The sequence below is a fragment of the Corvus kubaryi genome, unplaced genomic scaffold, assembly GCF_017639235.1.
Source record: "Corvus kubaryi isolate FWS band 111438036 unplaced genomic scaffold, C.kubaryi_AGA036_p1.0 37396, whole genome shotgun sequence".
Taxonomy (NCBI): Eukaryota; Metazoa; Chordata; class Aves; order Passeriformes; family Corvidae; genus Corvus; species Corvus kubaryi.
The window spans coordinates 26,298,288-26,322,004 of record NW_024581135.1 but is presented as its reverse complement, the minus strand read 5'-3'; the positions used below and the strand labels follow the sequence as shown (position 1 = coordinate 26,322,004).

The 23,717-nt window shown below is 38.8% G+C and overlaps 1 protein-coding gene across 20 annotated transcripts in view; it reads left to right on the top strand.

Moving 5' to 3' along the window:
- CARF (calcium responsive transcription factor) overlaps positions 1 to 23,021 on the top strand; it is a 38,891-nt gene extending 15,870 nt beyond the window's left edge. For 7 of the 20 annotated variants that reach the window (XM_042040411.1, XM_042040412.1, XM_042040413.1 and 4 more), the window contains 8 exons: positions 1,152 to 1,272; positions 2,144 to 2,287; positions 2,726 to 2,956; positions 3,350 to 3,512; positions 4,505 to 4,580; positions 8,198 to 8,328; positions 9,347 to 9,713; positions 11,506 to 17,978. In XM_042040411.1, coding sequence (XP_041896345.1) covers positions 1,152 to 1,272; positions 2,144 to 2,287; positions 2,726 to 2,956; positions 3,350 to 3,512; positions 4,505 to 4,580; positions 8,198 to 8,328; positions 9,347 to 9,713; positions 11,506 to 11,594 — 1,322 coding nt within the window. In that variant the 3' untranslated portion in view covers positions 11,595 to 17,978. Of the gene's footprint in view, positions 1 to 1,151; positions 1,273 to 2,143; positions 2,288 to 2,725; positions 2,957 to 3,349; positions 3,513 to 4,504; positions 4,581 to 8,197; positions 8,329 to 9,346; positions 17,979 to 18,386; positions 18,441 to 19,542; positions 19,743 to 19,823 lie in introns of those variants that run through there. The other 13 variants (XR_006018115.1, XR_006018121.1, XR_006018120.1 and 10 more) reach the window with 13 other exon arrangements.
- The last annotated feature ends 696 nt before the right edge of the window (positions 23,022 to 23,717 follow it).

The following is a 23,717-nucleotide window of genomic DNA, read 5'->3' as shown; positions in this document are numbered from 1 at the left end:
TCTGACTGGAAGAAGTCACTTAATTCGAGTTCAGAGCAAAACAGTATTTATTTAAGCCTGTCTGGCTTTGCGTGGGTGTGCTGTGCTAAAACTGTTATTTAGCAGTTATGACTTCTTAACTGCAAGGCTGAGCTTTTATGGGACAGCATGGTCTGAAGTGTTGATCTAAGCCAGGAGGCTGGAAATGGCTGCTGACCTTATCTTGTGGTTTGACCCCAGCTGGAAATGACCACAGAGCTGCTCACTTATTCCTCCAGTGGGATGAGGGAGAGAATTGGAAGGGTAAACATGAGAAAACTCATGGGTTGAGATAGGAACTATTTAAAAGGTAAAGGAAAATCCACACACACAAGTAAATCAAAATCAGGATTCACTCACAACTTCCCATCTCCAGGACAGCAGGACACCATCATTTGTAATGGTTACTTGGGAAGACAAACACTCTAACTTTGAATGTCCCCCTCTTCCTCCTGCTTCCCTTGGCTCTATATGCTGTACATGATTCCATATGGTATGGAATATGACTTTGGTCATTTTGGGTCAGCTGTCCCAGCTGTGTCCCCTCCCAGTTTCTTGTGTCCCTCAGCCTCCTCCTTGTTGGGGTGGGATGAGGGGCAGAAAAGATCTTGACCCTGTGTAAGCCCTGCTCTGCAGTAACTAAACATCCCTGTGTTATCAGCAGTTTCCAGCACAAATCCAAAACACAGCCTCACATTGGCTACTGTGAAGAAAGTTAATTCTATCCCAACCAGAACCATCACACCTTTGATTTCAGCTGGGGGTTTTCTCCGTTGTTTTGGGGGTTCTGCTTGTTGTGTTTATTACCAGTATTGTGTTCTTTTGGTAACTTGCAAGACTTCTCATCTTGTAAAGTATTGGTGCTCACCAGGGCAAAGTCCAGTATTTTGCCTTCACATATGTTGCAGAAGTTCTGTGAGGTGTAATAAGGTTGAGAAATGGTTTAAAGTGCTATGTGTTCTTACATGCTGGGAGAGAAGCATTTGCACTGTATTACTAGGGCTCTGCCTTCTGAAGAGTCTGATGGCAAACAGAAGTAACTGCTTCAGAACCCTCATCTCTTCTGTGGTTAGTATTTCACTGTAATGAATTCAGTGATTGCTTGAACAGAGTGTATTACTTCCTGTTTCCAGGAAGCAGAGCCATTGTAATGGAGTGCCAATATGGGCCAAGGAGGAAAGGATTTCAGCCTAAAAAAGCTGGTGAGCAGGAAAGCACCTCTGGCCAGCTGTACAAAGCCACTTGTCCGGCAAGGTGAGAATTATCTATAAAGCATTCTTTCTGTGAGCCGTGACAGAGCACTGGTTTGGGGTGGTAGCTGATACTCACTGTAGCTCTCTTAGCTTTATCTCCTTGGTAACTTGAGGTTGATACTTATTTAGAGGTAAGGAAAATGCTGTCCCGTTTGACTGAATCAGGCTGAAATTTGGTAGGTTGCCTGGATGCAAAGTAGCAGTACATCACTAATGAAATACAAGTGGGATTCATTATCTACCTGAGTATTCATGAGTTGTTGTGGTGTCCTTTAGTGACTATTTCTGCTCCTAAAACTTTGTCATCTTATTTGTTGTTTCTTCTTCAGGCTTTTAATTGCTCTGTTATCAGTCAGTCATCCTAGTCTAGCACGTGTCCTATGTGCTGAAGGAGTTACAGTTCTTCCTGTTCACTGGGGATTTTCTCCTCCTTCAACACTAATGTTTTGGTTTTTTTTCGTCACCCTTGAGCATTCTCCTGGGTGATTGTTCAGTTTTTACTGAGCTAAGAGCGCGTTTGGTGAATAGTTGCAGCTAGGTCTGTATGTGCTCAATTCTGCATAGCTGGGTGAACTGCAGCCTGCTCACAATTGGTGTTGTGCTTTTACTATACTGGGGGATGAGGGCTTTTGCTGAGGAGTAAAATCACTCTGGCTGAGTGGCTTCCAGACCAGAACAGAAGTGTGTCTGTCTGCATCCTTAAGAATTTTACCCTTAAGAATTTTACCATTCTTTTAGAGACTCCTCACACCCTACATGGCTCTGCTTGAACTATTTCCATATTAATGCCTGATGTGAAGTGGGATTTTTGCCTTTCCCCTCCCAAGGCCAAAGTATACTGATGGAGAATTTTTTTTATTCCTCCTTGGAAGGATCTATATTAAAAAGGTTCAAAAGTTTCCAGAATACAGGGTTCCTACTGACCCTAAAATTGACAAGAAAATCATAAGAATGGAGCAGGAGAAAGCGTTCAACATGCTGAAGAAAAACTTGATAGATGCTGGAGGAGTCCTCAGGTGAAACTTCCACTTTTTTCTTTATTTTCACAAATGAAGCAGAAAAGAGCAGTATTTTACTTGGTCTTCTTTTTTTTTTTTTTTCACTTAGTCACTTATTAAAAGTAAAAAAAAATTCACAGTGTCAGTAAGACTTCTGTGGCACTGAAGTATTAATTCAGTAAATGTGTTAAGCACTAAGCTATGGAACTTCAGCAGGTGTTTCCATGCAGGGAATTGATAGAAATAGTTGTATTAATTTGGAGTTTGATCTAGTTCATTTTGCATTGAAAGGTGTGTGAGGGCCCTGAGTTCTGAAAGACATCTTCTGTCTCAGGGGCTGTAAAATCTTAAGTTGCCCTGACTAGGTTGTTGGTAGTTGTCAGACTGTTCCCCCAAGACACTAATTTTTCGCCTTTGTTTGAGAACTGTGTGTATAAACTCTCTCCTTCTTGCTAGGTGGTATGTACAGTTACCTACTCAGCAAGCCCACCAATATCATGAAATGGAAATTTCCTGCCTCCCTCCTTCGCCCTCCCATTTTTCTGTGTCTTCTGAGGAGGAGGAGGAAGTTGTTAGAGATGAGAACAGTACTCTACCTTCTCGACTTCATCCTCAAGTGGCAGACAAGATCCGAGAACTGGTGTCTCAGGGAATAGAGCAGGTCTATGCAGTGAGGAAGCAGCTAAGGTACAGAACTGTCTGCAATGCTCTCAGTCTATAGTACTATATCTACTTTTGCATTTGATTAATTTGGTTTCCAGCTAAAGGGCAGTGCTGATGCATTACTGAATCTATTTCCCAGATGTCATGAGTCTGTTTCTCCCAGCCTTTGATATCTCTCCATATCATTGTAGTTAGCCACTAAGAGCTGCTGTACTCTGTAAAGTTACTTGAATAAATGGAGGTTTTACATTCCAAACTCTGTAGCAGATGCACAAGGAACTGGCTCAGAAGATCATCTAGCTTGCTTTTGTCTTGTCATTGCAGCAAGGGGAGGGAGAAGGTAGCAGTGTCTCTTAACAGCGGGAAATAGCAGAATATATTTAAATATGGTAATAAATGTCTTTTAACATATGACAGAAAATATGTGGAAAGAGAATTATTCACGCCTGATGAAGTGCCAGAAAGACACAACCTGTCCTTCTTCCCCACTGTGAATGACATCAAGAACCACATTCATGAAGTGCAGAAGTCCCTAAGGAATGGAGAGATGGTGTATAATTCAGAAAGTATCCCAGCAACGGTATGTTGGCCTTTGTGTATCCTTTTGGATTTTGGAGTTAAATACTGGAAATCTTAATTTTTACCACTTAGCTGTATTTCATCCAGAATTCTCTGTGACTTTATATTTCCAGCAGCAATATTTTCAGTGGAATCTCTGGCTGAGCAAGATTGGCTTGAATGTGAATAAAACCTTCTGACCTTATTCGGTATTTATCTCATCAGCATTGGATTGCTGTTAGTTGATTGACAAATTACACAGTACTAGCACTTCTTGATGACTGCATGAACTGGAAGCCACTGGTGTAGAAAAATTGACATGTGGCATAAAATTTTATTCATTACTTTGCCACTGTCTGTGTTTTGAAGAAGTTACTACTACTTTTCAGTAGCTGGAAAAATGGGGAAAAAGTGTGTCTCAGGTGCAGTCTAAATTAGGACTTACAATATATTTTGGATGTGTAAATAGTAATAAATGCAGTTTGTAGCAAGTGAAGTAAGCTTGGAGTTGAGTCTTCCAAATGCTCAGTAATTCTTAAATCTTGTTCCATAATTTTCTTCCATGTATTGAGTAATAAAGGGTACACAGTGATCCTAGTTTTCTCAGTTATGAGACTGACTGTTCAGAAATTGCTGATTTAAAATCAGCTTTGACAAACAGCACTGTTAAATCATGCTGTGTCATCAGTCTTTTCCCTCTCCCTACACTGTTGTAGCCCAGGTGAGTGAGTGTGCTTGTTAGTTAGCCAAATAGTTTGACTATTTTCTATTTTAAAGTCACTAAACTGTCATGAGCAGATAAAGCAGATTAACCTTCCTGATACAGTGCACGTTTAAAAATCTTTTACAGTAGGATTTTTTTTGTGTGTGTGAATCAAGAGCTCAAAAAATGCATAATTATTAGAAAATAAGAAAGTGTAGTTTTAGACACTTTTCCATCAGTCCTATATTGAGCCTGTGTTCCTGTAGACAAGCTTGTACCCTTTCTGAGAACTGAGATATTTTTCCTTTCAGCTGCAATGGACCACAGACAGTGGGAATGTCCTCACAGAAACAGTGACTGTTGCGTTTGCCTCACCGCCTTCAGATGGTAGGACTGCATGTATAACCTGTCTGTCTCTAAGTGTGTTTTGTTAGCTATGTCACAGAAAGTCACTTTCCTTCCAGGGAGGTTGCTGTCATGTCCCGTTGCTCAGGTGAACTTAAGAAGGATTATTTTGCTATAACTATGTGGGTTTACTTTTTTTTAACTATTTGACTGCATGTGTGGAAAAAATGAGCATAGTCATGATGTTGTTGGCAGAAGTATTAAAATTATAAATTTGCCTTTTATTTAGTATCTTCAAGCTACCAAAAATTCTAATGGGATGGTTATCTGGAAAGAACATTTTACCTTGGATGAGGGTGCTAATAACACCTGTTTAGAGAGAATTAAGTTACTACTGAACAGATATGTCTGTCAGGGGACACAACACCCAGGATCCAGCTGGGTACTTGAGTTCCCACATGTCTCATGCTACACATATGCTTAAATATCTTGCTGAAAGGGACTTCGATGCACATTGAGACTCCTGCTTCTCACAAAGTCATTGGCTTGATGAGTTCCAGTGCTAGGATCAGGCCCTGAACAACAAACATTATATTTCTGTTGCTGGAATTGAGAGCACTCCTTTCCATTTTTCCTTGATGCTTAGAATAGAAATAGAAACACGGGTGTTAAGTGTCAGCAGGGCTGAGAGATGTGTTTCTTCAGTTCTTTGTGATGTAACTTCTTTATTAATGTGGCACCCAAGTATCATCTCTTCCCAGTGATTGCTGAGCCACAGTTAAACTTCTTCCCAGTCTGTGGCAAAACTAGAATGTAGATATGGTAGATTTCTATATAAACTTATTTTTATGCATTCTTGGTCAAAGGACTGTTTTTTTTCAAGATATTACGCTGTTTTTCCTTTGTTGAAAGTGGGTTGCTACTATTATTACTTCAACTTCAAAACACGTACTAAGACAAAATACAGGTGTTTGTAACTAGATCTACTTGCTACCCACATAGTTACAATTACACGTAGGCTAAGATGTTCTGTTGGATTATGGTGGCTGGTAATAATTAGATTATTCTGTCCTTCCCACCCTTGTTTCAAGGACATTTTGTCTAGTGTGACACCAAAAGAACTTTTCTTCATGTTTGTAGATGCTTTCCCCATCCTTTGTTTAACAGGTTTGATGTGAAACTCATCAGAACTCTATCTGTGGCTTTTAGCAGGGATATGATTGAAGTGAGGTGGAAGAGCCTAATGGTTTGCACACGTTCAGATGATGCTGCAGACTTCGCAGATGTTTTTAATCTCAGTAGCAGCGCCAGCTGGTTTCTGCATTTAACTGATACATGGTGGTGGGTACATTTTGTTCTAGGCAGATGACAGAGAAGTCTACAGGGACCAAAGGGGCACTGCCACAGTTGTCATGTTCAGGATTTACTCGTGTCAACAGTTATCCTGTGGTTCTTGCTGAAGAAGTCCTGCTGATGCATTTGTGTCCTTTTCCCCTTAGGTCAGGGAGTGACGTGGGCCAATTTCTTATTTGTTGTAGCAGGAAATATAAACCCCCAGAGGTTTGGCTCACTGCATGAGTTCTCCTAAATGACTTGGTCTACCTGATTTATGTGAAACAGTTCCATACACCAGTGCATTTACTGTTTAAAACAAGGCCAAGGTTGGGCTCTGTTTTGTTTGGGATTTTTTAACTCTTATTTTGGCTGCTGCTGCAATGGATTAATTTGAACTGAAAAGCATTATGTATGCTTGGTGCTTTAGGGAGGAATTCCAGTGTTTACAACTGTGAGAGAACAAGAGGTTTAGACTCAGCTTGAACAGTGTCCCTCTTTTTTAAGGAAGTCTTGTTTTTTAGGAAAAAAAGAAATTTGCAATGTGAACAGACTTACTGTGCGTAAGCTTGCATGCCTGTGTTAATATTGGCATTACTGTGTTTTTATGGAGAGACACAGAATAGCTGTGCCTTCAACAGCTTCAACAGTGATAGAGCTCAGCAGGGGTGACTTTTGGTATGAACGGAGTGCTGGAGAACATTCAGAAAGAGACCAATTCTTGCTTTCTTTGTTTTACACAGATAATTTTCTAAGACAAAGTAGCCTATCAAATGTGTAAACATCCATCCAGTGACATACTGAATTTTACAGGAAGCAAAAGAATGGGATTTGTTTAGTTTTCTGCACATGTGAACCAGCTCAGTGAATATAAACAGAAACTCTAATTGCAGCATGTCTCTTCTCTCCTTATATGTGTGGGTATGTGTTTGTAGACATTTCAACACATGTTTATAATTGTATTACAAAAAAGAAGCCTGACTTCCTAAAAATGAGCTCTCATTAATGTTTGTGAAGAGGTAGCAAGGGAGAACAGCATTAACTTTTCAGACTTCTCTTTGTATATGTTTTTTTTTTTAATTCCAACTTGTGCCAGATGGAGACAACTATACATTTAAGAAATCAGGCAAGAACAGAACTTGTTTGTGAAGAACTCCCTATCTCCTTGTGATACAACTTTCTTTGTAGTGGGTAGAGGAGTTGAACTATTACCTTTTTTCCTAGGCTTGTTGCTGTAGAGTACGACCTAGGGAGAGAACTACTATCTCTTCCTGCATGTGAACATTCACATATGCATATGGGATCTCTGTATAATATTAAAAAGAGTGTAAATATTTGAAGTACTTGCATTCAAGAAGATTTATAGATTTATATGTATCTTCCGGTCAGTTACAATTGTTAAGAGTCTGCAGATCAGTATGAATGTTGAAAAATCTACGTCCACTCAGACTGCTGGAAACTTTCTCTATGATTTTCTGATAGTGTTTGCCATTGACCATTCTCAAATCTTTTGCATTCACTAGACTAATCTGCATTCACAGGACAAGTTCTTCTTTTACCTCCATAACAGTGAAACTGAGAAGTAAGAAGCTGAGCAATGTCTGCTTGCATCTGTATAAATCTTAAGCAAAGTGTTCTGGGTGGCTCAGACAGGAAATGGAATGATCTCATGAGAAGTTTTCTTGCAGAAATCGCTACAAGCAAATCCCAGTTTTCACAAACCTTCAGGAAATGAAGTCCATCATTCTTGCATTAAATAAGAATTTTGAGGATATGATGTAATCTGTAGGCTGAAAGACCTCCAGATAAATGGACTTTGGATGATATTGCATAGAAGTTATGCTAATTTCACAAAGATATTAAGGGAGTGGTGAGACAGAAAATTTCCTGTGTAGGTTTTTATTTTGGAAGACAATCCTTTCTTTTGATACCTGTCTGTTATTAAGCCCTTACTGAGGTGTAGATACTGTCAAATTATTTGCTGCTTTGCTAGAAATGTTTCAGCTTTTATGTTACAACTACAAATTCAAAGCACGGTGTAGGGTGCAATTACTTTGCTCTCAGGAACAGATTTATTGGTGCCTCTGGTTTTTGGTCTGTACAGATACATACAATCTTCCTGCAGTATTGTCTTTTTGTCATACCCAGTCTTCTTTCTTTAGCATCCAAGTTCTGCAAAGAGAACAGCATATATATATATATGTATATATGTGTCTTCTGGATATCTGTATTGAGATTGAAGGGAGTTTGTTTGGTTCACAGGGGTGGCTTTTATTAAACAGAAGAGATTTGTCATAACTGTGTGCTTCCTCACTTTGACACTGTAGGGAGCTCAGGAGGGGAGTCAGTCATCACCAAAGCAGAATCCAACCAGAGTGGGGAGTCCTTGACACCAGAAACAGCTCAGCTGTTGTCTTCACTCTCTTCACTTCAGCCCAAGATATTTGCACAACTTCAGGTACAGTCAAGTCATTTACAGAACATCAAACATGCTGTGCTGGAAGTGCTGAAGGCGAGCTGAGAACAGCAAGTTCCCTCTCACCTGATGCCAGACAATAGCTGGATAACACAGACTTTGAGGTAGCTGTCAGCTCTTAGTCTGGTCGCTCTTGCACATCACATTTAGCACAGAGCTGTGGTACAGGGGATCCCACTACTAACTTTTGACACTTCGAAGGTAGGGTCCCTTGTGAAGGCAAAACCAAGAGGATAAAGGTAGTGGGTTTCTACCTCAAACCAAGTACCTATTCATTTTCCACACAGTCCAGTCATTTTATAATGAAAATGCTGCAAAACAGTGGGGAGATGAGACAGTCTTGTTTATTCCTTTTAAATCCTTCTCCAGCCTCTCAAGAAAATACCTTAAAATCCTGAAACTGCTCCTAGCTCAGAGCTTTAAACTTGCAGGTTGAAGGGCTGAAGAGAGAGGGATAAGAATGTCATGCTAAAAGAGCTTCTTCTAAAGCTTATCTCCCTTCGAAGCTGGCTCTCTTATCCTTCTTCCTTAACTGCTTTGAAAAGCTGCCTTCATATTTCCTGAAACACAATAAAATGCATGATCTTTTTGCTAGAAGTACAGTCTGTAGTAAGATTCTGTTCTACTTGCTGTTTCCCTTTCTTTTTGAGGACAGCCTGGCTCTACCTCACACCAGTTTATTTAAAGCAGCGTGCTTAGCTTATAATACCCATCTCTTGTGGGAATGGGCAGTACTGGGGAGTGATCTGAAACTGCGTATCAATCCAAAATTAGAGCTTTATGGTCATCAGCAGTCTTCTAAATGCTGCTGGATTTTGTTGTCTTAATTGTTTTCAAGCACATTTTGAGCCTAGAGTTGCTAGGATTGAGTGTTCAAAAGAGATAATAAGTAGAAAGTCAGAGGCTATCTAGTTCCAATAAATACAATACATGCTGTTAAATGCAAGCTGCTTCTGCTGTAAATACTGGTATGTTGGTACTTCTGCCTTCTCTTTCACAGGGATTACAGCTGCAGTCAACATTTACCTCAACAAACGGATCAACGGCCCTGATAGCTGTAAATAACCATTCCCCTCCCAGCCCTTCGAGTTTCCTGGATTCCCTAGGGAGTGCAATAACCAGCCATTCTCTAGCACTTAGTCAGGGGCACAGCCTGCAAGCAGGTGCTGGCCTAACACAGCGTAGTGCTGCTGCTCCTGCTTTTGGGACTCTGCCTGGCTCTGATCAGAGTCTGGTTGCCATGGGCCAGCTGGTACCAGCTGGAGGGGTGGATGACTCCAGAAACCTTGAAGGAGGAGTCCATCAGATTCTCTTAGGAGATGTACAGACTATTCCAGTACAGATTGTGGACAGCCATCCAGCACTTAGTAAGTTGCAGTTTTCTCAATAATATGTAAATATAGAAAATACAGTGGATTTTGTTCTGTGTATCTTGAAGATAGGAGATAAATGTGTTGATAGTGGAGAACTCCAACACAGACTTCTTTCAGACAATTCTTATTAGTTATTACTGTTAAAACAAAGGAAAAAAATGACAAACCAAAATAAATTAACAAAACCCACAAAAAACCCCAAACTTATTTTTTGCTGTAAAAAGATGCTAGTCAGTTTCTTTGACCAAATACCAACTCCTATGTTAAGCACAGTATTTTTGCCAGAAATCCTAGTATTTAGCTGTAATTATGATCTTCAAAATTATTTTTTTAGGGAGAAATAAGAATAGAAAATAATGGATATTGAATCTAATTAGAACTCTTTGGAAAGAAATATGGGGGGTTTGAAGGCTTCTTTGTTTACACAATCCCAGCAGATCTCTGAAAATTTTCAATTATGTTTTAATAGTATTCTGTAGTCATCAGTATGTTTTAGAAGTGATCAGATAAATTTGTATGTAATTGCTGGGAATTTCAAACTTCTGTTTGAAAACAGTTTTTAAAAACTACACAATAAACACCATAAATAGCTTTATGTGAAAACGGAAGGCTCTTTAAAACCATTGCTATCAAATATAAATACAGTCTTTGAGTTCTCAGCCATAGGAACTGATTGGGAACGGGTGCTTGCATTCTCACAGATTGGTTGTTAATTCTTGACGAAGAAGACCTATTAGATATGGAGCACATAGAAATCGGCACAACATGGTCTTTTACCTACCCAGAGTCTGAAACATTTGTGTGCAATGCTTTGTTATTTCTGTATTATTTTCTCATGTCATCTGTGACTTCTAAAAAGATGGATCTTGAGTAGTTCTGCAGGAACATGTAGGTAAAGATGTTCTAGATCATAGCTACACCTTCATAATGACATAGCGGTAATTACCATCTCGATAAGTACCAATGACTTTTGCAGGTCAGCAAAACTTTATTCCTTTTTATTTCTTCATGTATTCTTAGATTTTCATTTTCAGAGTATTTCAGAATTTAGTATAAATTAAGGGTAGTTGAGGAAATATACTGAAACTTATATGTGTTAAGGTAGTAATGGATTCTTTTGCTGTGACAGTATTGTCAAAGTTAAATTTAAGGCATTTTCTACTTGTACTCAAAAGTTTGTGTAACTGGTTGCTTTCCATTTTATAATTGAATTTGACTTCTCTCCTGAGAAATTCTTTTTTTTGCAGAGTAAAAGAATTTCAGAGAACCTATCAAATGTTTCTTGTAAGTGAATTTTTAAAGAAATCCTGTTTTACTCAAAAGAAGTGGCCAATTGTGCCTGAAGTGTAAGTCATTCTGTAAACCAGCGTGCTTTAGAGCCAATTTTTTCAGCAATAGCACCCCTATTTCTTCATTCCCCTTCAAAAAAAAAGTCCCTCATAACAAAAACAAGAATTAAGATGGCAGCTTTATTTTTCCATGGGAAAGAGGAAAGACATTTTGTGTGAGTGTGATTTTATATCTCCAAACTTTTTTTTATAAATTGGTTTAAATATTGTTACTTGAGGAGGGCCTTACTCCAGTAAGTTCATGTCAACTTGCAATGGCTTAGAGCACAGTAGGTGACACAACTGGCTGACCAGCTAAAAAGCAGTAAACTTCCTATGTGCCTTACCTATTAGCTTGAGTTCCTGAAATACTTTTCTTTTAAATGCACAGTTATTGGGGCTGAAGCATTGTCAATGGAGTTTGAACTTCAGTGTTTGATTTTTGCTTTGTTTTTAAGCTGAAGAAAATACAGAGGGTGTTGTTACCTGTGTGAGCCAAGTTAAACAAGAACCAAGAGAAAAAGCATTGTCTATGGAAAATAGATAAAATCAGAGACTGCCACAGTTCCTCACCATAGTTGCTCGCCTTCACCTGTGAAGCCTGGGAGGATTTTTCAAATTGGAGAACTCTAAATGTCTTGGAAGGAAATGCAGGTGCTCTCAAAGCACTGCCATTCTTTTTTAATTGTATTATGACATTCAGACTAAGCATATTTTATAGTAGTTCTGACAGAAAGCTGTTTTGGTTTGACTGATGTGGCTCACTGCCAACTCCAGGTCATTCAGTTGCCCTGTGGAACACCACCTCTCTCTTCTGTTTCAAGTTTTGAGTAATTTGGATTCTGTCCAAATGGCCCATTTTGTTCATTGTTTCTGAAGGTCTTCCACATTTTAATTCCTTAGCTTTAGAATGTGGATCACAATGCTGGGATTGCATTTTCTCCTTGAGACCCTTGACTCTTATTGCACTACAGAGACCATAGAATCTGTCAGCTCCAAGATCACAGAATCCAACAGCAAAGTGGATCAGTATGGCCATGGTTTTGTGACAAAAGGATGGTCCAGGATGCTAAACTTCAAAGTGATAAAGGACATGGATGCTTAAGAAAATGCAACTTTGACCTGATCATAATGTTAATGGTGTGAAGATCAAGGAGAGGAGAAAGGTGAGGTTGGTAGGTGAACATAAGGTTGTATGATAAAGAAAAGTGTGTGAATTGTAATGGTGAATGTTTTTGACTTTGACATCTTTGAACTTAAGTTCTGGCTTTATAATGAGGTTCATTGATGCATGCAGCCTTCCTTTGCAGTTGGTCATAACAACTAAATGCAGGAGTCTTTCTCGTGGAAAATGATTGATGCTGCCAATTCAGCTTATCTGCCTCTTGCTTTGTGCACTTAAAGCTATCAGCTCAGATAAATGTGATTTAACCTGCTGCTGTTTGTGATGTAGGGCTTTTGGATACATTCCTAACAAAGAGAAACCTAAGAAAACAAAGGAAGTAATCAAAGCAATATATCCAAGTGTGCTGTCACCATAACACTCAGAAAACAAACTCATCTTTTTCAAAAGTGACATATTCTAGGACTAATGTGGTCCATACAATTAAAATATTTACTAGGAATCTTCAGAAAATTGAATGTGATAAAAATTATCTTTCAGAAATATTTAAATCAAAGCCGTAATAAGTGACAAGCATTGAGCTGTGTAATGTGTGACAGACGTTTCTTTAAGAAAAAAAATTGCACCTACAAATAACTTGGAATCAATTTAAAGCTGTAAATGAAATGAAACGAAACTGATGCCAACATAGATACCAAGTTAAGCAATTGCATTGTTTGCTTCAGGTGTTGAATTCCTAGAGCAACATTCAGAGTAGTTTGTATATAGCAGTAGGAGCCTTTCTGTTACTAGTTCCTACTAAGTGGTTGAGAGCCTGATCATAAAATTAGGGTTTTTTTCCTGCATGCTGTGGAAGAATTCAGTGTGAGGACTTTTCTGTTTTTCAGACTTGAAAACAAATAAGCAAAGAACCCCAGGAAAATTATTAGTTTATGTAGAGAAGAAAGTGGTGTGAATATTATATGAACCAAAATATTAACATTTTTAAATTGTTACATTTAACTTACAATCAAGCATTTACAAACATCTTCTAAATAGTGGCCATTTAAAATGATTTTTTCATTTTCTTTTGAGTATTTAAAGCTAAAGCTTTCAGAAATCTTACATTAAACTTGTGTTCCAAATGCCTTTATGTGCAAAATCTGTTAGTTAGATCCTGTATCTTAGTCTTAACATATATTAACTTCTCTGAGGTTAAGTAACATTGTAAACACTATTTGTTTAAAGCTCATGTTTCTGGGTTAGGTCCCATTAGAATTTTCCAACAGGACCATGCTCTTACTAAATAAGAGCCAGTATTTTATCATGCAAGAGTGCAAAAAAGTCTCCAGTTTTTTGGAGCCTCTCATATTTGGTATCAACACTGACTTGTTTTGTGGTAAACTTTACTCATTTCTGGCTAGAAAAAATCCCCCAAGACTTACCTGTGGGTTTTTTTTATTTGGTTGGGGTTTTTAGTTTTGTTTTATTTGATTGTTCATTGGTTTTTTGGTTGGTTGTTTTGCTAATTGTGAAAATATCTCCCAAATGGATGTTCTCTGCTGCAGTCTTAGTTCTGGAGTACTCAGCCAGCAGTCCCCTTCTCTTTTCCAACTCAAAAACTGCATACCAGAATGGGTACCTCCTTGCTGTATTCAATAATCCATCACCATCAGTTTTCTGAAAGTTTAAATGAGTGCATTCCAAATGATACTCTCTTTCCCTATATTGCTCTTTTTTTGAGATTTTTTCCTCATTGTTGAGAATGCTTCTTTCCAAAAGAATAAATTACAGCTAAAGATTACCAGCAAGAGGTTATTTCCATTTTAGTTCTCTTCAAAGCAGACAATACATTTGTGGTTGGAGTAAAAGCTTAGGGAAAGACAAGTTACATTTCCATCAGTTCTTGCTTAGTTCCCTCATTAACAGTTCTGGGTTTTAACCCTGTTCTTTCCACCATGAGCTACAGTCTCATCCTGTGCCGAACAGTATTTCTGATGGTATTTCTGGTTTTGACCTAGTGCACACAGCTGGAGAAAACACTCTTTTAGTCCATCTTGAATTGCAGGCTCTGAAATGAATTTTGTATTCAATCCTGATTTGTATGGTAGTCTGAAAACAATAGAAGAAAAAGTTGGAAGAATTTTAAAGAAGCAATAAAGAATTAGTTGTTTTTAAAAGCTGGGGATTAGACTTGCAGTTCTGTTTATTGAAAAATTTATTTTAGATGATTCTTCAGCCAATACTCACATTTTTGTCCTCAGTTTTCTTCATTTTCACAGAATTTCAGTTCTTTGTCTTCCAAATACATACTTCGGTTTATTACTGTGTTGGTTTTTTGTAATTTAATGTAATCTTTCTTTTTCAAAGAGTATGTTTACATTTGTTTTGTGCATGTTGCTAAAGGAGGAACATGAACTCATCCCCCATGTCCAGTCTCTGTATTCAATTTAATGCCTTTGCTCACTAATATCCATCTAAATTTTACAGAGAAGACTGCTATGTATATGAGAAAAATCAGAAGTAAATGCTACCACTTTCAATGGTTAAAGTTGTTAAACAGAATACTCAAGGCTGATTTTTCAGCATAAGCTATGTAGCTTGATGCAAAGTAGTTGGTTATTACTTTGTGTTGGAATTGTAGATGTTCTTCTGATGTTTATTTTGTTTCCTTGTGGTAGTTGTGTGCAAGCACTTATTTTGCAAACCTAGAATTCCTGACCTTCAACAGTACTGTAAATGAACAACTGATTCTCCAGTTATCCCTGTTGTTGGTTGTCTGTAAGAGTGATTTGTTGCTTTACAAGAAGAGCTGTGCTTCTGTATGTGCATGCAAAAATAACCTTTTGGTAAAATGTAGAGAAGATGTAAGAAGGTACACATCCATAGCTCTTGTTCAAGGCTGGAGGCCTCTTGGATGGAAACCAGTACTGGTAATGAGTGCTTTTTGTGGTACAAAATTATTGCAGTTTCTACAAAATTTAGAGGCACAAATGTCTGCATATGTATGTGTATATATATTTTTTTTTCTATAGTAACTTAATGTATAATATTCCTATTCAAATGTTAACAACTTGTTCTTTTAAAGTAATGGTCTGTTTTGTGGTTATGGGGGCTCGTGGGGAGAAATCCAAGAGCTCCTTCAGGGCAGTGGATTTTAGGGATGATGGAGGACAAGTAGGATAACTGCAGGGAGACCAGGTGGAAGAAGTTCCTGAAAAGCAAGGGTCCTGCTGGGAATGCTGATGGGGACTGTGCTGTGGGGGGGGGTCTTTGGGGTTGAGAGCCCAAAGGTTTAGTGCAGTTCCTGAGTCTATCTCTATGCCAGTAGTGGATAGTGTGAGTTCATGGTAGGAATTTAAAGGTATGGAAGAAAAGGGAAGCCTGTCCTGCCCTTCAAAATAAAAAAGCTGCTTGAGTTTTGGTGAGTACTGGAGGCAGATAAATGACTCCCCATAGTCTGAGGTGCCCCTTCTTAGCTTCTAATATGAAGAAGAAACTCCTCTTGGAGCTTTAGCTCAGGGCCAGAGACTTTTTCTTTACCTGTTACCAAGGAAAACAAGCCTTTTCTTCCCAACTGAATTACCTTGCTGCTCTCCTCATCCCACTGACTGCAGCTCAGCATCTGCCCAAATGTCTCTTTCTTCACACTTATTAAGGCTTCCACAGAAATCCCATGCCCTCAGGCCCTGCAGTTCTCAGTGTTTCAGTGTTGGACTGTTGAAGGAGCTGCTACGTTCACTGCACAGGTAAACACTGGTGAGCCTTGCCCCATCAGTTTTTCTCCCTCTTTACCCACTATCATAAGTAGATATGTTACTTTAAATTGAAGTTTTTTTACTTGCTTGCTTAGGGGTTTATCACCATTACTGGAATGAATATGAAGGAGCCCCATTTCACAGGCCATTTACATTCACAGCAACGGAAAAGATTTGATAAAACAAGGAGGAAAGGATGGTTTCTGACAGCTGTTAGGGTTGGCCTCTTTCATACCACTTGAATTCCTGATTCTGGCTGTGGATGGTAGCTGCCTGTTAAGTTGTCTGTCTGTTGGCAAATGTACAGTTTTCTCCCTTAAGCCTATTCAAGCAGATACATTCTCAGATGTTTAGGTAGGAGGAATCTGTTCCATTAGGGATAAAAAGTGTGATATAGCTGAGGATGGTGCTGGGGAAAGTTACTGCTCTTTATGGGTCTGGGATGAGAAAATCATCTTTGATCTGCCCTGCCTTTCTGAGCAAAGCTTTCATAGAATAGACTTCAGAGCCTATTCCATCAGTAACAATTATCTTCTCCCAGCAACAGTGCACCTCATTAATGAATGAAACAAGCCTTGTGTAAAACAGGTGGTGTTGATTTTTTAGGTCAGAAGCTATCAAGCTGGTCTATCCAACAACAGCAACTGAGGTATGAATTGTGGGGAGAAGGAGGGGGCAGCAAATAACAAGAGTGTATGTGCATGCCTTTTTTTTTTTTTTCCCCAATATAAGCTCTTACATCTTAGTATGCCATTCCATTTCTGATGCACGTGACAAATGACATGTTTATTTTCTGAATGATGTGTTTTCTGGACAGTCTTCAAAGGAGTGGGCAGAAATAGTACTGCTGTATCATACAAAGTAATAGTGCATGTTTGTCATCTAGGACCCCTCCTATTCTTGTACAGAAGGGGTTTTAGAAGCATGGAAAGCTTTATGAGGACAAGTACTGAGTGTCCTTGTCCTAAGGACTCTTCCCTGGACAATAGGAGCTGTGGGAGCAATTCTCATCAGTAGTCGGTTAGCCTCTGCTAGATAGAAGAAACCTTGCAACAAGCACGTATATGATAGCCTCTTTATGCAAGTTACCTTTGGATACTTAATAGTTTTAAAATACATATCCATATATATATGTATGTACTGCAAAATCATATGGAGACAGGACTATAATTGTTTGCACATAGTTCTTTAATACAGTTTTAATTACACTTAGCTGTGGTTAAATGATGCAGCTATTTTCAGGCACATGTAATCAGATCTTTTAATGTGGATAATTGGAATTCATGTTCTTACTACAACCATCTCTGCAGCACAGCTCAGTTGGTCATTTGGCATGTACTGGCTTCTGTTAATGACATTCTGCCTGTTTAAACAAGAGCATGCTGTTCTAGGCAAATTAAATTTCTCACTCTTCCTCATCATTTTTCTAATAGGGATTGATAAGGCTCATCATGAAAATCTGTTTGTAGTATAGTGCTTTCATAAGAGTTGATTTCTGGGTCCTCACTAGGAAGGAACTAGAGAGCAAAAGCTTACGTGCTACTGGATCTGCCATTTGGACATTTTTCTAATGTACTTGGATTTCTATAGCAGGACAGTGTCAATACAGCATAAACTGCCACTAAAATAATGTTAAAATTTCAGCTCTATCCCTTGGTCAAAATGTTGACAGTTCAGTGGCTCCAGGAAAGATCATAGGAATGCTTCTGCACTTTGGAGAACAGTCTCTGTCTGTAGATACTATTTAAAATGTAATTAAGTGTGGCAATCAGATGGTAGTAGGAGAGCCAGAAACAGAGAGGTGTGTGTTGGCTGAGTGTCCTTGTGCCAGACTAACATTCTCTGTGCTAGTCCTGAAAGCACCCTTGAGAAACAGTGATTGCCTTTGTGTGCTGACATAGCTGTTCTTTCTGCTTGCCCACTCAAGAAGTTCTACAAGCCTGCAAGGGACATGGAGAGCATGAAGGTGTGTAAGATTTTATGAGAGGACCTGCAGGAATGGAACAGAGGAGATTAAAGTTTGATGATGTGCCTTCTATGTAATACACTTTCTTTGGTGGGAGGAAGAGGATTTTCCAATAGAGAATAAAAGTAAATCTTCCTTTCCAGAATATTAGTATTATTGCTGACTCTCTCTGACCTGCTCGACAAGATGCCTAGTGTTTGGACAGATCTCAGTGTTTTTATGGGTGTGTCCCAAAATGGTAATGAATACTAATTCATACCTTGCCATCTTTGCATGTCATACTGAAACTGTAGGCCAGTGGCACCTCCTGATCGTTTTTATTGTCTGTGTGCATTTTCTTAAAGTAAATGAAAGCTTGTTTTATAAAGAAACAGTAGAGAGCTTTTATCTAGAGTCCTTTCAGATATGTACTTTTTACAGAGTAAGCTTTAACATACTAATGTTGTATATTTCTAACCCTTTAATAACCTAAATTAACCAAAGCCTTTTCAATTTTTTTTTCTTTTTATCCAGAACATGAAGCATTCCAAACTACCCCTCAAAACCACCATGCCCAGAGCCTGAAAGGTTTGGCACTTTTCTTCCTTTGTAGATGATCTTCCAGCTGTGCTGTAAATCACTGTGTTCAGTGATTTACAAGGCAAGATCAGTCTTGCCTATAACACCAGAATCCATAGTTAAGACCTATCCCATCATGTGAGGACACTTTTTCATTTGCATCATCTACCTGGTCACTTGACAGCATGTCAGTTAAAATATCTGCAAACCATATTTTGTTTATTAACATCTGTATCACATCAGTTCTAGATGCGATGAATTTTCTTTGTGCATGGAATTTGCATTGGTTTGGTGAAACCAGTGGTGTCAAAAACAATTGTCTCACAAACTGAGAGCCTTCTGTTGTGAATTTGATCTTAATCTGAGCTCTGTCTGAGCTAGGGACAAATTCTGACGCTATGCCCCTGTGTTCTGGAGTACTTGAGCAGAAGAAAAACCTTCCAGCTTGCAAGAACAGCTGCATTTGTGTTTCTACCTGATGCAAAGCTGCTCATATTAATCTCTTGAAAGATGGTTCATGGAATTCTGCTTTCCAGCTTAAGGGAAGATAAAGTCCCTGTGTATAAAAACTTGATGGACGCTGTATATAGAGAGTTGGGAGCACCTAGAACAGTCACCCTCAAGCACCTAGAACAGTCACCCTCAAGCATGCTTAATTTAGGAATAGGAGCTGGTAGAAGGAGTAAGCAACTGAAGAATATCATGGTAAAAGTAGGCATTCTTGCTCTTTACATAGCACTGCCCTTACACAATACGTTTTCTTAAACATGTTTCTTGACAAACACTGGTCAACAGCAAGAAGAAAACAAATCTGTTTCTCCCCACTGCCAACCTACAGTTCAATAGTGCATCTGCAAATTAATCACAAGTTTGGCCTAAAATATCTATCTTAGATCTAAATTCAGTTTTGCTTTGTCAGGTCACTGTTAAGTTACATAAATTTAACTTTTCTGTGTAGCTATTTCTCTTAAAGCTAAAATTAAATGTGAGAGAGAATTGGAAATTATTTATTTCTTCCACGACACTGTTCAGTTTTCTGAAATGTGCAGGTGTTTCCTCCTTGTCTTCCACTTTTAGCTCTTAGTTCACTATGTATTGGCTGTTTTCTCAGGATCACTTACCTCTGAGAGTACTCCAGATAACTGTCAAGAGACCAGAGCAGAGAGCAGAAGAGGAAGAGAAGTTTGCAAAAAGCTGCTTGCAGGAGATAGAAAGTTCTCAAAGTTACAGCTCAAGATTGCAATTTCTTATGGCTGAAATGGCTCAGTTTAGATGGTAAATGTTTTTTTAATATACTACTTTTTAATTGTTGATTTTGTTATTGTTTATGCTCTGAGCTCACATCTAATAAAAGCTAGAATGGTAATTTTGTATGTTTGCTTTTATCTTCAGTGCACTAGTTATCTTCTGAATGCAAACTGGTCTGACAACTCCATGTTTTTGGCTGTTGACAAAGCTGTTATCACATCTGAGGTGTTCTGTACATGGAAGGAGATGGAGGAAGTGGGAACCTTCTTGACCTTACTTCTACTGAGAACAGATAATCTGTGGAAAGAGGGCTTTACCAGTTTAAAATCAATATCCTCACAATAATTTGGTGGGTGTGCAGGTTTTTCATGTTAGGTGCTAGTGTATGTCTAACTTTGTATATAATACAAGCCATAAAATTACCTCTCACTGGCCTAGCCTTATTTTTTGTTGTCTCGTACCACTCGCACTCATGCTTATTGCTTTTTGGGAGTGGGGAAATCGTTTTAACATGTTCTCATTTTCCACTTTTCTGCTTTTCTCCTGTTGCTTCTTTCTCATACCCAGAGCAGCACAGAAACAAATTTCTGATCTTAAAAAACTTCTCTATCCTCAGTTTCCCATGTTTTGGAGTTTAATTTCCTCTCTGCTTTATTGTGCTGGAGTTTGATTTCTTACATGACTGAACTGTAAGATATCATTGTGTTTTGCTTAAGGAGTGGGAAATACTGGGGTGAGCTCCTCTGCCCCTTTCACTCCAGAAGTCCTCAGAGGAAGCACCTGCCACAGGTTCTGCTCCTGCACCTGCATCTCCACACAGGCCAGCACAACTGCAGAACTGTGCTGATGAGAGCAGTGTCTTGCACTTTGTGTACCAGCACATTAGCAGTACAAAGTTATTGTTGTGAATCCAGATCAGTCTGTGGGTCTGCCCCACTGTGTCCCCACAAATGACTCTTCGGGCACAAGAAAGAGAGCACAGGAGATGGCCCCAGGAAGTTCTTAATGTCCAGCTTTTAGTTTGTGCTTTTGTATTGAGTTCAGGTGCCCTGGTGTGGGTGGCCCTGTGCAGGACACAGCTGGTTCCAGGCAGCTCTGCAGTGGACCCACAACAGGACACAGCTGAGCATGTCAGTGATGCTGGGGGCACCTCTGTGGAGGTGTCTGTATGAACGGGCAAAACGCTGCATGGCAGAGAGGAGTGAGGAAGAAGGTGAAACAGTCCTCTGAGCACCAAAGTCAGAGAAGAAGGAGAGGGAGGAGTTGCCTCAGGTGCTGGAGCAGGTATTTTCCCTGCAGACCACAGAGGATCACATGCCAGAGCAGGTGCAGATTTTCCTGAAGGAACTGCAGTCCATGAAGAGGAGCCATGCCAGAACAGGCTTCTGCTGAAGGACTGTGGCCTGTGGAGAGGACACGTGATGGAGCGATAGGAAGAAGCTGTTACAGACTGACCCTACTTTGCCCTGTGCTGCCTTGGACAAGGGGAGACAGAGAATTTGGGTGTTCAGTGTGAAGTTGAGTCTGAGGAAAGAAGGCAACATGAAAGGAATGTGTTTTTTTAATTTTCCTTTGTTTCTCAGTGATGTAATCTGTTTTAATTGGCAATAAATTAGTTTTCTTCATATTGATTCAAATACTGAAATTTACATCTGGATGCACGTCATGGTAAAAAATCCTGATTTCTGTTTGATCACTGCAAGTCACTATTGCCTTCAATTTTTTAAGTAAGACAAAAAATTGATCAAATTTTGATTTTTAAGAATTCATTCTGTGTGTAGGAAGTAGTTTACCATGTCTGAATCAGGAGTTGCATTTCTGGATGTATTCTGGTTAGGCCTTTCAAGTTCAGCTTACTCACCTCTTCACTAGAGTAGCTCTGAGCTGGAGAATTAACTCAGGAACATGTGTAATCCATTACATTTCAGCTGGAAAAGAATACTAGCCATATCTTTACAGCTTTGAGCATGGGAGAATCATTCTGAGGCAAGGGTGCTGTAGCAGTAGATTCTACTTCATCTACTTTGGTAAAGCTGTTCTTACAGGTGTTAAGGGTGTGGCATCTTCCCGGTGTTACGTCTTGCAGTGCTTCAGAGTGGGGCAAAGTTTGCAGTGAGTGGCATCTTTGGTGAAAGTGCTGTTAACTTTGGGAAAAGAAATACACAGAGTTTGGGAATGAGATTTATACTCTTGTGCGTTTCAGAGATTATTTTCCTGAATAAGAAGGGAACTTCCTTGAGAGGGTAAGTTTTATATCTATGTTCTTACACCACCTTTGGAAAATACCTGGCACTGGACACCAAGGGCATCTAGACAGGGTACTAGGTGACATGACACACTTACTGGTTTATACTGGGGGCTCTGTTTGGAATACAAAATTGATGGATAGCTTCCTAACATTAGCTAAATTAATCTCTTTTTTTTTCTTCCGCTCTCTTCACATCTCACCATAAAGAGAAAAAAGGAACATGGTGAATTGTTAGTTGTCCATAAAACTGTTTATGAAGAGTTGGGCGAAAAGGACTTCTTTGATAATTAATTAGATGAGCTTCAGAAAGAATTGCACTGTCATTGTAACTTCATCAAGTAATTTCTTCCAATGATATCACTCACTGTTCATTATTGTCTTACTGTTTATTTGCTGTATAATTTATTCATTAAACTTCTCTGGCCATGTCAGAAAAGAAATAATAGAAATAATACATATGGCAATTCTCTTTTCTCTGGAAGTTTTATAAAAAGGAAAGGAATTCCTCATTTTGCATTTAGCCACCAGCTGCTCTGGAAAAGTCCATGATTATCCGTGTTCCATAACTACCCAAAAGTCTTTTGTGCTGAAGTACTCCATAATCTTGTGATTTTTCCTTGGATCAGGCAGAGTGAATCTGACATCTTTTAAAAAAAAAAAAAAAAAAAAAAGGCAGACTACACTGGAACCAAATTTAGCATCTTCAGGAGCTGTGACCTAGGGTTCATCAGTTGCAATTGTAAAAAGATTGATGTTTTCATAGTGAAATGTTTTCATTCATCTAGTTTAATCCATGAACAAAAGTGTCTCCTCTTATTTCAGACTTCTGAACTCCTTTGCAGAATGAGGGATCACTAGTGAGATTAGCTAATAACTGCAAAAATGGAAAAGTTTCCCTGTGGACAGGTGCTAACAAAATGTACCATAAAGTCAGCCAGCATCATTAACATTAGTAAGGTAAGATCTTCCAGAGATTAACCACAGGCTAATACTTTTGGTCGTGCACTGATGTTTATTCTGATCTTGCAAACAAAAATAATGTTTATGAGCCATTGCAGAAATAACTGGGAAATAAAGCACTTTGTAAAACGTCAGTCTGTGGTGGTTTTGGTTTCTGTTGGCTTTGTCAAGCTTTTACTTGGTGTTCATTCCTTTGTGTATCCAGTGTAGGGTCTGTTTTATTTGATCTCTTATGCAGAGTAAGTTAAAATAAGTTAGTAGTTAATACTTAGAGCATAAGACACAAGTACTTCATTGCAAGATATGATATTTCATATATTTTCTAACAAATAGTAAAAGTTGAATATTCTTGATAATTATCAAGACATTTCAGAGAGACTTCACATTGTATTCACTCTTTTTATCTGTGTTTCGGAATTGATGAATTACCATTTCTTTGAAGTTGTCAGCATTTGTTAGCAATAAAATGACTATTTTGAAGTGGACTGTAGGTTCTTGACTGCAGCTAAAATGGTTTCAAGTAGGGAAACCAGGATTGTATTTAATTTTGAATGGCCAGAATTTCCAAAAAGAAGAGATGCTGGAGCCACCTCTGCACTCAGAGAAACATACTTTTTGGGCATAATGTTACAAAGATAAGGTTTCCAGAGAAGTCTGACTGGCATCATAGCCATGTGGTGTGAGGCAGTGATGCTTCCTGCTCTGTTACGAGATGCCTAGAATACTTTGTGTTCATTATTCAGTGTCTTGCTGCTGACATACCAGTGAGATGATAAAAAGAAGAGTCCATGATAAATGTTTCATTTAAACCCAGAAACAGAGGCAACAGC